Source organism: Crocuta crocuta, unplaced genomic scaffold (assembly GCF_008692635.1).
Source record: "Crocuta crocuta isolate KB4526 unplaced genomic scaffold, BGI_CrCroc_1.0 scaffold60, whole genome shotgun sequence".
NCBI lineage: Eukaryota > Metazoa > Chordata > Mammalia > Carnivora > Hyaenidae > Crocuta > Crocuta crocuta.
This window is the reverse complement of record NW_027527145.1, coordinates 1,960,700-1,973,277: the sequence shown is the minus strand read 5'-3', so window position 1 is coordinate 1,973,277 and position 12,578 is coordinate 1,960,700. Positions and strand designations below refer to the sequence as shown.

Below are 12,578 nucleotides of genomic sequence, written 5' to 3'. Positions count from 1 at the left end.
CTTTTTTATTTATTTTTTTAATGTTTATTTATTTTGAGAGAGACAGAGAGAAAGAGTACCAGTGGGGGAGGGGCAGAGAGAGAGAGGGAGACACAGAATCCAAAACAGGCCCCAGTCTCTAAGCTGTCAGTACAGAGGCCAATGTGGGGCTCAGACTTGGGAATAGTGAGCTCATGACCTGAGCTGAAGTTGGACACTTAACTGACTGAACCACCCAGGTGCCCCTGATTTTTCCTTTTTTATTCTGTTGATATGATGGATTATGTTAATTGATTTTTCAAATATTGAACTAGTCTTGCATACTTCAGATAAATCCCACTTGGTCTTGGGGTATAATTCTTTTTTATGGCTTACTGGATTTGATTTGCTACTATTTTGTTAAGAATTTTTATGTCTATGCTCATGAGAGCTCTTGGTCTATAGTTTTTCTTTCTTGTAACATTTTTGTCTGGTTTTGGTATTAGGTAAAACTGGTTTCACAGAATGACTTAGATAGTATTTCCTGTTTCCTCTGAAAGAGGTTGTAGAGAATTGGTATAATTTTTTTCTTAAAATTTTTTTTAAGTTTATTTATTTTTGAAAGACAGAGAGAGACAGAGCATGAGTGGGGGAGGGGCAGAGAGAGAGGAAGACACAGAATCTGAAGCTGTCAGCACAGAGCCCGATGCAGGGCTTGAACCCATGGACCATGAGATTGTGACCTGAGCTGAAGTCGGATGCTTAACCGACTGAGCCACCCAGGCGCCCCTCTTAAATGTTTTATACAATTCACCAGCGAAACTATTTTGCTTGATGTTCTCTGGTTTAGAAAATTATTAATCATTGATATAATTTCTTTCATAGAAATAGACTTATTTAGACCATTTATTTCTTGTTGCATGAGTTTTATCATTCAAGGATTTGGTCTATTACATTTAAGATTTCAAATTTCTGAGAATGAAGTGATTCATAGTATTCTTTTATTATCCTTTTAATTTCCATGGGATCTGTAGCGATGCTTCTTCTTTTATTTCTGATATTAATTTGTGTCTTTTCTTTTTCTTAGTCAGGATGGCTAGAGTGTAATCAATTTTGAACTGTTTACTTTTAAAAATGTGAGTATGAAGCAAATAATAGGACTAACATGATGATTGGAAATCATCTAGTTGAGTAAGAAAGTAATAGGTTGATCTCACATTGAAAATGATCTGTGGTTGGGTAAAGGGCTATCCTGCATTTGAAACTGTGGGTCTCATGGTGCCAGCTTAAAAAAAATAATAATAATAATAACCGCTCTTCAGGGCTGCTTCCTAGATGCCCCTATTCTATATTATAACATTTAGAAAACAGATTAACTTTCTAGATTAAATATGCGCAAGAAATTTGACTTTCTTGTCTTAATGACTGCTTATTTTACGTTTTTGGTCATATTTATATAAATATTCATATACAATAAAAGAAATATGGAATTATTTTTTATAAGTGATACAGGTACTTTATAAAATATGTTACTCTTATTTGGTAAGATAAAGAATTATATTTCTTTTTTGCCTAACTACATGCAGACTTTTCCCAAAATCTATTACTGGGGCACCTGGATGGCTCAGTTGGTTCAGTGTCCGACTTCAGCTCAGGTCATGATCTCATGGTTTGTGGGTTCGAGCCCCACGTCAGGCTCTGTGCTGACAGCTAGCTCAGAGCCTGGAACCTGCTTTGGATTTCGTATCTACCTCTCTCTCTGACCCTCCCCTGGTCACGCTGTCTCTCTCTTACTCTCAGAAATAAAAAAAAAAATTTACCTATGTAAATATTACTTATATAGCATAGCTCCCAATCTCATCCTAGGCAAAAAACGCAGTTTACCTACATGGTTTTGTTTTGAGGTACAAAATCTCTCTTAATTGCTGGCTGATTCCTGAATTTCACCAGATACGTGAGTTCTCAAGTTCAACTTTAGATTCAAGTACACATTTTTCCATGACAGGGTTGTAGGGGTCACATTCAACATCATTAGAGCATAGAAAGGGTAGCCTGCTTCACCTTATAATTTTGCCTCTAGTCACCCTTGAATGACATTGTTCAGTTTTCCATACTCTGCTCTTCTTCCCCGTCATCACCTCAGCTGATGATCATGCTTTCTGTTTTACTGCGGGAATTCCAGCAGTCAGAGGAGACCTCATTCTCCAGCATCTGTGGCCTTATATTTTGCCTTTCCCTTTGGGGTGAACTGTCCACGTCCCTGGATGACTTCAGACTTGCCCAGTGTGCCCTGGATGCTGTCTCCTCCTGTACTTAAGGACGATGTCCACAGTTCTGCCTCCTCCCTGCAGACCATCACTCTCCTCTTCACAACTGGATATTCTCTGTTGGAGCTGTCATTTCTTACCTTTAGGAGAGAATCCTCTTTTGATTCACTTGTACCTACAGCTGCTGCCCTGATAGATTTCATGCGCCTATTGTTTCGGATTTTGTTCCTGGAATTTTCTTTGGAACTGACTCCAGTAAGGACTTTGCCCTAAACCCCTCGAAAACTTTTATTGTCAGGGTCATGGTGCTTGGAAACCTTTCTTATTTGGCTTCGGGATGCCATTCTTGCAGGTTTTGTCCCTGAGTCTTGGCTGTATTTTCCTTTGGACATATCTCTGCATCTGCCCCACTACAAGCGCTGTGTGCTTCAGGGCTTGGTCCCTGCAGATATTCAGTCTGCCTGCCTCTCAGTGCCTCAGGCTCTCCGTTATCTATGCTCTCTTGAGGAACTCACCTCATGGCTTTAAATACCACCCATATACTAATACCTTCCAATTTTTCTTTCTCAGCTTTGGCCTCTGCACGGAGCTCTAGACATGTGTCTTCATGTATATATCTCTTTTTGGATGCCTGTAAGCTTCTCAAAATTAACATGTCTAACACTAAGCTTCTGCTCTTTATTTATTTATTTATATAAATTTATTTATGTTGAGAGAGAGTGGGAGAGGGGCAGAGAGAGAGAGAGGGAGAGAGAGAATCCCAAGCAGGCTTCATGCTCAGCATGCAGAGTTCAATCCTGTGATCATGAGATCATGACCTGGGCCAAAACCATGAGTCGGATGCTTAANCCACCCAGGCGCCCCAGCCAAGAGTCGGATGCTTAACTGACCGAGCCACCCAGGTGCCCCTAAGTTCCTGCTCTTTTAAGCCTCCCCACACCCAACCTGTTTCACTGCAGCTCTAATTTTCTAGTTTCTCTGGCCCAAACCCATAAAGTGCATACATGCTCCCTTTCCTTCTCTTACATGCCACAATACATCTATCAACAAAGCACCTTATCTTTACAAGGTGCCTTTACAATTATATCCAGACACCTTCAGGTTCTCACCTCTTCCCTGGCTGAGGCTCCTCTGTGAACCATTTTCAGGTCGGCCTGGACTGTTAACTCGCCCTGGCTGGGTGCCGTGGTTCCTGTTCATCACCCTCACCTTCTCTCCTCCATACAGCAGGCAAGGGGAGCCTTTAAGCATCTAACTCAGCACCCGATGGTGACTTCCGCTCTCACCAAGAGTAAAAGCCAAAGTCCTTTCAAGGCCCTGCATGACTGAGATGTCTCCTGTTCCCCACAGTGGCCTCTTTGATAATCTCCCCGTGCTCACTCGCTCACATCCAGCCACACTGGCTCCTCTTCGTTCCCTGAACACGCCAGGCAAATTTCTGCTTCAGGGCCCTTGTACTTGGTGTTCCATCTGCCTGGAATGTTCCTCCCCCTGATAAGCTGTATGGCTCACCTCCTTGCTGACTTCAGGTTTTTACTCAAATATTTTATGGAAGAGTCCTGTCTCTAAAATTAGGGCTATGCTGCTGCTCCCTCCACACTTTTTGTCCCCTTCCCTGCACTAATTTTCTCTGTGGCAATTTTCACTATCTAGAATCCTTTATATTTTACTTATGTATTATATCCCCCACTGCAACTTAAATTCCAGAAAGGCAATATATTTATTTTAATTTATCAGCAGTTTTTCACTTCTTCCATCTCATTACAGTATAAATCTTACTTACATTGCAGATTTAATTATTATTAAAAAATTTATGTTTATTTTTTAAGAACACACATGGGGGAGGGGCAGAGAGAGGGAGACAGAAGATCTGAAGCAGGCTCTTTGCTGACAGGCTGACAGCAGCAAGCCTGATGTGGGGCTCGAACCCACTAACCGCAAGATTATGACCTGAGCTGAAGTCTGACCCTCAATTGACTGAACTACCCAGATGCCCCATAATTAAACATTATTAAACGCTTTCATGGTCCCAGCACTGTGTCAAGCACATTTGCACATCTAATTTAATTTTCCCACTTTATTATTTCTGAAATAAGCATGGTAATTCCCATTTTACAGATGAACGAAAAGCCAGAGGCTGAGAAGGATGTATAGTGTCTTTACCACAGATAATAATAGATGATGGAATGAGGCTTTCCACTCAAGACTTCTAACTTCATGTGATGTATGTTTCTAATATACCATGCTAGGGATGAATCCACTTTTCCAATAGTGATTTTCCCCTTGAAAGGGAATTTGAAAAAGACTGACCTTGCCAATTCTCACCATCTAAATTTCTATCCCTTACCCCATCTTCCATCTTGTTATGCTCTTTCTCTCTAGCACCAAACTCAGCTGCTACTGAGGACCCTTTTGTAAATTTGGAACAGTCATAAGAGCACACGTCCAGCAACAGGATTCAATGGCAGGAGCAGTGAGAGAGAATGGAAGGGGAGAATTGAGCAGAAAGGTTTTAAGAATTTTCCTCTCTGAAGCTTGAGCTACCTCAGAGGCCAGCAAGAAACCATCAGTTAGGGAAGAGCTGGGTGAAACATGAGTTTGGAGCAAAGTGGCCGAGATCATCTAAGAAGTAAAGCCTGGTCTGAGAGAAAGCTGTCTCGACTGAAGCCCGTGAGGTGCAAAAACTACACAACTTGGATGACTGTGGTTTATGTCACAGGGATACTCTGCTTTCTTTGGCTCTAAAGAGTCTCCTTTCTGCAAGCTCACCCTTTTATTTCTTTATTGGTTTAACTTCTGATGTAAATAGTTTGTTTCCACATCTATAAAACAAGATAGTGGGGATCAGTGATTCCATAAGGGCACCTTTAGTTTTATAATTACGTGACTTTAAAAACTCTGCATTACTCTAGTTATTTTGAATCTAGAGCTAGTGATAATCAGATCTCTTTTTGCTATGCAAGGTTTATCTTAAATAATAATTTATATATATATATTTAATGTTTTTATTTATTTTTGAGAGATAAAGAGACAGAGTATGAGCTGGTGAGGGGCAGAGAGAGAGGGAAACACAGAATCCGAAGTAGGCTCCAGACTCTGAGCTGTCAGCACAGAGTCCGACATGGGGCTGGAACTTGTGAACCGCGTGATCATGACCTGGGCCCAAGTTGGACGGTCAACCTACTGAGCCACCCAGGCGCCCTTATCATTTATATTTTTAACCAGATACAAAGAATTGCTTTAGTACTTTCAGATAAAAGTTAAGATGGTTAAAAAAAAATCAATTTTATGTCTTATGGACATTGTCAGACAGCCTCACCTTAAAAACGACAACACAAACTATGCTTCCAAAGTCACTGGGGCTGGAAAAACTTCTGCACTTTGAGGTAATGGGTAGTGTTTCCTTAACATAGGTGAACTATTTCATGGCACGTTATACCCTCTGATCACTTTCCATTGGTTGAATATGAACTTTTGAAAGCCAAATAGAAATGATAACATCAAGTGATCAAATTAGTCTTTTCTCAAAATGCTGAGCTGATCTTTTTTAAAAATTTTTTATTTATTTAAGTAATCTCTATACCCATTGTGGGGCTCAAACTCACGACCCTAAGATCAAGAGCTGCAGGTTCTTCTGACTGAGCCAGCCAAGCGCCACTTAATAGGGTGGGAAATCTTACCTCTCCCTAAAGGCATGTATTACTTTCAAAGCAAATGTATTTCTTTTCCATCCTGTCTCTCTTTGAGACTAGTTTAAATTTTCAGTTCTTCTCATTAGGCAGCCTTTTCAGTTTACTTGAAATGTTTCCTAGTGTATTTCCTCAACTTTTAAAAAATCCTTTCCCACCTCTTCTTTGTACTTACCTAAATTTTTCTGTGCCTACCATAAGTATAATAAAATGATTAATAATGAATCAACCGGTTAAGCTCATATTGACTGTAAAAGAATTTACCTAGTTATATTTTGCCTTAAATATGGTTTAAGCTTATTCTCATACTCATATTTGTATCCATTTTTAAATGCTTACTGAGGTTCATTGGTTCACCAGTTCTTTTTTTGTGGAAAAAAGACACTGTAGTATAATCTTCTCTTGTGTCCGTATCTAGTAAGCCTTAGACACTTGTGATTATTTAAGCAGCTTAAGAAGACAATAGTTATCAAATTTAAAATGTTTCTTTTTAAAGAAAGCTAAAGCTTCTGCTCTTTAGTCCTGAACAATCAGTGTGTTTCCTGATTGCAGAGTCAGGAAATGCTTTACTTTTGAAGCAATCACGGTTATTCTTGGGGACTTTTGTAATTGGCTGCATAGTGATAACGTGGACTTTAACAAATGCAGTGGAATTACCACCGGCTTATTTAAAAAGAAAGAGAACTTCTGAAGTGTGACAAAAGGCTCATTCTGAGGACTACATCACTTTGGCGTGTATTTACAGCTCTTGGAGAATGACTTTCAACTGGCTTCATGACCAAAGGTACTTTTCCTTAGTGCTTTTGACTATCCAGATTTTTCTCCAGTGTTTGCCTAGGCCTTTAAATATCAGTTGTGGTTCTTGTAGAATTTGTTTTCTTTTGAAGTCAGGTGGAGTGTAATTTTTATAATACCCCTGGATTTCTTAGAGTGTGATAACTAATTATGATAAATAATGAGAAGCCACAGCATGGCATCTAGGGATCTAGTGGCATTTTTTTTTTCCTCTCTAGAGTGAGGAATTGCTATTGTCTGCTTTTTGATACTTGAATGTAAATTCTTTTAGCCAGATCACTGAAGGTGTAACAACAACATACTGGCTAAAGGTGGCACTGTGCTTTTTCTTAATATCATGAGACATTTGAAAAAAAGCCCTGTTCATTTATTGTTTGTTGAATCGACCACTGTATGTTAATGAAAATGAATCATTTCAATGACTTAGACTATTTCTGGTTTAATAGTAGAGTTGATTTTCTGTCTCCTTGCTCCTATATTGACGTGGGTGCAATAATAAACTCACAGAAATTTGGATCTAGATGAGGTCTTATTGACCATCTCTCTCACCCCCTCCACCCCCTTTTCACTGGTAGGGAAACTCTAGGATGTGGAATAGCATAGATTCCTGGCAGTGCTGAAGATACACTACAAACCTCTCGATCCCGTTTGGTCTTTTTTCTTTTTCATTATCACTGTTTTGCGTTAAAAAGTATGTGCTGCTACAGAATAAAAACTTTGCCTTTAGTTGGCATGAAATCCACACCAGCCTCCATACGACATAGTCAGGCTCTGATCGTTGGCGAGATTCATAGCTAGGGTATGAATAACTCGATTATGTGCCTAGAGTGTGTTGTTTGAGGTGCTCCATGGCATCTGGAGACATTCCTGACCTGTACATCCACTTCCAAGTTGGGTGAGCACAGAGCAGAGTGAAAAGCTATGGCTTTCCTTTTTTGGGTGCCAAATTTCAAGTTAGCAACAGGAATTTACTAAGTCTATACCAGTCCTAGAGAATTTTATCAGGATGCTAGGTAGTTGTTCGCTACTATTTATTACCTCTGTTTGCTGACCATAGTCACAGAGTTTCTTCTGAGCACAGAATACGTTCCCAGCGGTCACATGGAAGAGCTCTAGTAAGAGCAAAATCACCACCACTCAGTCCTCCACTTAGGAGTTTACAGTATAATAATGGGGGGGGGGTGATGTTGAAACACACAATACATGTGACCAGCAAAACTCATTAAAAATGTAGAAAGGTACATAAATATATTAGTTAACACTGTCCTAGAGGAGAATGCTGTTTTCCCAAAATATCATGTGTATGTGCAAGTATTAGACTGTGTTTTCTTTCTTTTGTGCTGCTTCTGATTGGCCTCTCCAATTAAATGCCTCATAGTTTTTCATGTTTCAATAATAACTCATTTCCCCACTACTGATATTTTACTGACCTTGCTTTATCAGTGTCTCCGTCCCCGTGTGGGCTCTGAGTGTGTTGGCAGGGGTTGTATAATGTTTTATGTGTGTTTTCCTCATGTAACAATAAGCAAAAACAGAGTCAGGTGTTGTTAGGTCAGTTCCACGGGTAGAGCCTCTCTGCATCCCAGGTCATTGGAAGCTGTTGATAATCCTGACCTGAGAGAGAATATTAAAGGCAACTGGAATCTGTGTTTTATGGCACAGTTAACAAGACAGATTATTGGAAGATGAAGTTACCAATACCTTTTGGTCAAAATGATAAGCTTTGCTTATATAAACTGGGTTGTTAACTAAATTACATTGAGGTATTAAGCCTTTATCTGTGGTCACAGGGAAGTGTCAGTAAGACTATAGAAATTCAGCCCCTAATCAGTTCCTCACATATGAGAGCTCTCAATATAATGGTAGAGAAGAAGTACAACTGTGAAATACAGAGGAATTGATACACCTAAGGTTGGATTAACTTCATTTATAGTCTCAATGGTAGCATGTAGCTCTGTAATAGTTTACATATTGTAAGAAGATCAATATCCTGCAGGGTCAAAAAAAAAATCCTACAGATAATACTTCTTCTACACTCTATGGAGACACTTTGGAAATTTAGGAACATTTGGATTGCAAAATTAGATGAAAAATATTTCCTGAAATATGATTAGTGAGGAAGAAGTCATCCATCAGTCTCAGAGATTGACCTAAGAGTCATTAGAAACATTTTGCCTTTTGTAGGGTTGAATGTCTAGCACACTCTCCTTAGCTTTGGCCCTTGTCAGATACTAAGGCCAAAAAAAAAAAAAAAAAAAAGACAGAGGGCCAAGGTTGCTGGTCATGTGTTAGTACAAAACACCTGACTTCTTTCCCGAGACAGGTCAGGTGTTCAGGATAGTCACTGAAACTATAGTATTTGCACTTTACTCTTTCATAGGAGGTACTTGACCAGTGAGCTGAAATTCTTATGATTTTAAATTGTGAGTGTTTTGGCAGTATATGCCAAATAATTATGCGAAGAGAAGTTCCGGTTTTAGAATGGATGCTAGAAGACTTGAAGATATACCACGTATGTCCAAATGTGAAGCAACCCTGAATATAAAATAACTTTCTTTTCCAAAGGTAAAAATTATCCAGAAAGTTTGTTTTTTTTTTTCCTTTGGCCAACATAGGCATGTACTTTGTGCCAGGAAACATGCTAGGTTCTGGGATACAAGGAAAAAGTGAAAACAAAAAACAAAACTCACAAAAGACAGAAATCACTGCCCTCCTAGGGCCTACATTCTGGCAAATAAATTATACAGGATGTTAAAAGAGATAAGTGCTATATATAGAGAGAGTAATGAAGTAGGGGGAAAATCCAGGGAACGCTGGCTGTGTCACTGGGTGTGCGCGTGTGTCTGTGTGTGCGCGTATGTGCGTCTGTTTTGGGGTGGGGGCGTGTGCGCTTCACAAGGTGGCAATAGCGTGGATTTAATGAGGTAAGGGAGTGAGCCATGCAGTTAACCAGGGGAGGAGCACAGAGCTCAGAGCCCTTGAGGGAGAAATGTGGACGGCTTGTCCCAGGAATAGCTAGGAGGCCAGTGTGGCTACGCAGAGTGGGAGGGAGTTTAGGAGTAAGGGCATAGGAAATGCGGTTAGGATGAAAAGATGAAAATCTAGGTTGACTAAAGATCATATGGAGGACATGTAGCCACAATGCATATTTAATCTATACATTTGTCACATGCAGATGGAGAGGGGCCTTAGGGCATTGTTAGGATCTTGTCTTTTAATGAAATGGGCAGCTTGGAGGATTTGCAGGGGAATAACATGAAGAAAGTTTTAATTTTTTTAAACGTTTTATTTATTTTTGAGAGAGAGAGAGAGACAGCATGAGCAGGGGAGGGTCAGAGAGAGAGGGAGACACAGAATCTGAAGCAGGCACCAGGCTCTGAGCTAGCTGTCAGCACAGAGCCCGACACGGGGCTCGAACCCAGGAACCGTGAGATCATGACTTGAGCCGAAGTCAGACGCTTAACTGACTGAGCCACCCAGACGCCCCATGAAGAAGTTTTAAAAGGATTCTACTTCAGTTTAAAAAGGACCTTTTGGCTGTTGAGAGTAGATTGAAGGGGACAAGGGACACCAGTTAAAAGATGTGTGTAATAAACCAAATGAGAGATTTGTAATCTGTTGTGTAAATGTACATTTTAGCTGCTTGCTTTTTTTTTCTTCAGTTTTATTGAGACATAATTGACATACAAGGTTGTATTAGTTCAGGTGTACAATAAAAGGATTTGATACATGTATATACTGGGAAATGATTGCCGAAATCATTTTTACATCCCTCACTTCACATAGTTACAGGTTTTTTTCTTGTGATGAGAGCTTTTAAGATCTACTTCCTTAGCGACTTTCAAATGTATTATGTAGTATTTATTAGCCACAGTCACTGTGCTATATATGACATCCCCAGAACTTATTTTATATTATAAGTTTGTACCTTTTGACCACCTTTACCCAGTCCCAGCAAACCTCTATCCCTTACCCCCTTTGCCTCTGGCTACCACCAATCTGTTTTCTTTATCTATGAGCTAAGTTTTTAAAAATTCCGCATATAATTGAGATCACGCAGTATTTGTCTTTCTCTCTCTGACTTACTCAATTAGCATAATGCTCTTGGGGTCCATTTGTGTTGTTACAGGTGACAGATTTCTTTTCTTTTATGGCTTGATAATATTCCACTGTGCATTTATACTTATATCTGTATTTTTAAAAGTCTATTAATTATGGACAGACCCTGAGGTTGTTTCCATGTCTGGGGGTGCAGGTAGCTTTTTTAGATGATGATTTTTTGTCTCCTTTGGATATATACCCAGAAGTGGAATTGCTGGATCATATAAAAGTTCTAATTTTAATACCTTGAGGAAACTCCATACTGTTTTCCATACTACCTGTACCAGTTGATGTTCCCACTGACACAATGTGGGGATTCACTTTTCTCCACATTCTTGCCAGTACTTCTCTCTTGTGTTTTTCGATGATAACCATTTGGTAAGATGATATATCTCATTGTGGTTTTGATTTGCATTTCCCTGATGGTTAGTGAGTGTTCATTTGTTGATGAACATTTGGGTTGGTTATTTTGGGTATTGTGACTAAGGCTTCTATGACTATTTGTGCATTAGCTTTTGTGAGGACATACGTTTTAAGGGCTCTTAGCTGAATCTCTAGGAGTGGAATTACTGAGTTGTGGGACAGATCTACACTTAACTCCAGAGAAATCCCCCAGAGATTTTTCTAATGTGGTTTTGCTGTTTTACATTTTTGCATACAGTGTATGAGAGTTCCAATTACTCCACATCCCAGTGTGTCCTTCATCTTTTTGATGTCAGCCATTCTAATAGGTGTGTAATGGTATCTTACTATGCTTTTAATTTGCATTTTTTTCTGATGGCTAATGCCATCAGATGAGGAGTGTCTGGATCTTAATATGCTTTTCCAGAAAGTTTATTTTATCCTCTTTGTTGACACTTTGGTTCCTTTCAGCTGAGACTTATAGTAACTTTTATACATTACATTTACTTTTTTGGTCCTGGGTGATAAGTTTTTTAAAATCTTAACTTTTTAAAACTTTCTGACCCATCATAATAACTTTTCAAAGTACTCGAAGAATATATTATGGTTTATTAAAGGTTGGCAGTGGCTTATGTAGTCTCACAGTTTTGTTTTTGGGAAACGTGTTTAAAATGGGAAGGTATAGGGGCGCCTGGGTGGCTTAGTCGGTTAAGCGTCCGACTTTCGCTTAGGTCATGATCTCGCGGTTCGTGGGTTCGAGCCCCGCATCGGGCTCTGTGCTGACTGCCAGCTCAGAGCCTGGAGCCTGTTTCAGTCTGTGACTCCCTCTCTCTCTGACCCTCCCCTGATCACGCTCTCTCTCTCTCTCTCCTAGAAATAAATAAAACATTAAAAAAAATGGGAAGGTATAATACTGATAATAAATTTCTATCTTTTAAGTCATTTATGTCTGAGTGTAATTTATGTTTTATCTTGTATAGGGTCTGACTGCCTTTCTATACTTTATCATTTAGGATGAGAATGCATTCGTGTGATAAGAACGAGTCTGGGTAAACATAAATGATTCCTAAATATTCAACTGAACTGTGGATTTTAAATTCTCTTCCAGGTTCCTGATGTTATCAGCAGCATAAGGCAGTTATCCAAAGCTGCCATGAAAGAGGATGCCAAAGCCAGCAAAGACAACGAGGATGCCTTCTACAACTCTCAGAAGTTCGAAGTCCTGTACTGCGGGAGGGTGACCGTGACCCACAAGAAGGCCCCGTCGAGCCTTATCGACGACTGCATCGAGAAGTTCAGCCTGCACGAGCAGCAGCGCCTGAAGAGCCAGGGCGAGCAGCGCGGCGGCACGGAGGCGGGCGACGCC

At 39.9% G+C, this 12,578-nt stretch overlaps 1 protein-coding gene across 1 annotated transcript in view; it reads left to right on the top strand.

Moving 5' to 3' along the window:
* LOC144229487 (TBC1 domain family member 4-like) overlaps nucleotides 1-12,578 on the top strand; it is a 119,691-nt gene that overhangs the window by 99,254 nt on the left and 7,859 nt on the right. Inside the window, 2 exon segments of the mRNA XM_077761564.1 lie at nucleotides 12,321-12,573; nucleotides 12,576-12,578. The exon segment at nucleotides 12,576-12,578 is cut by the window's right edge and continues 470 nt beyond it. Coding sequence (XP_077617690.1) covers nucleotides 12,321-12,573; nucleotides 12,576-12,578 — 256 coding nt within the window.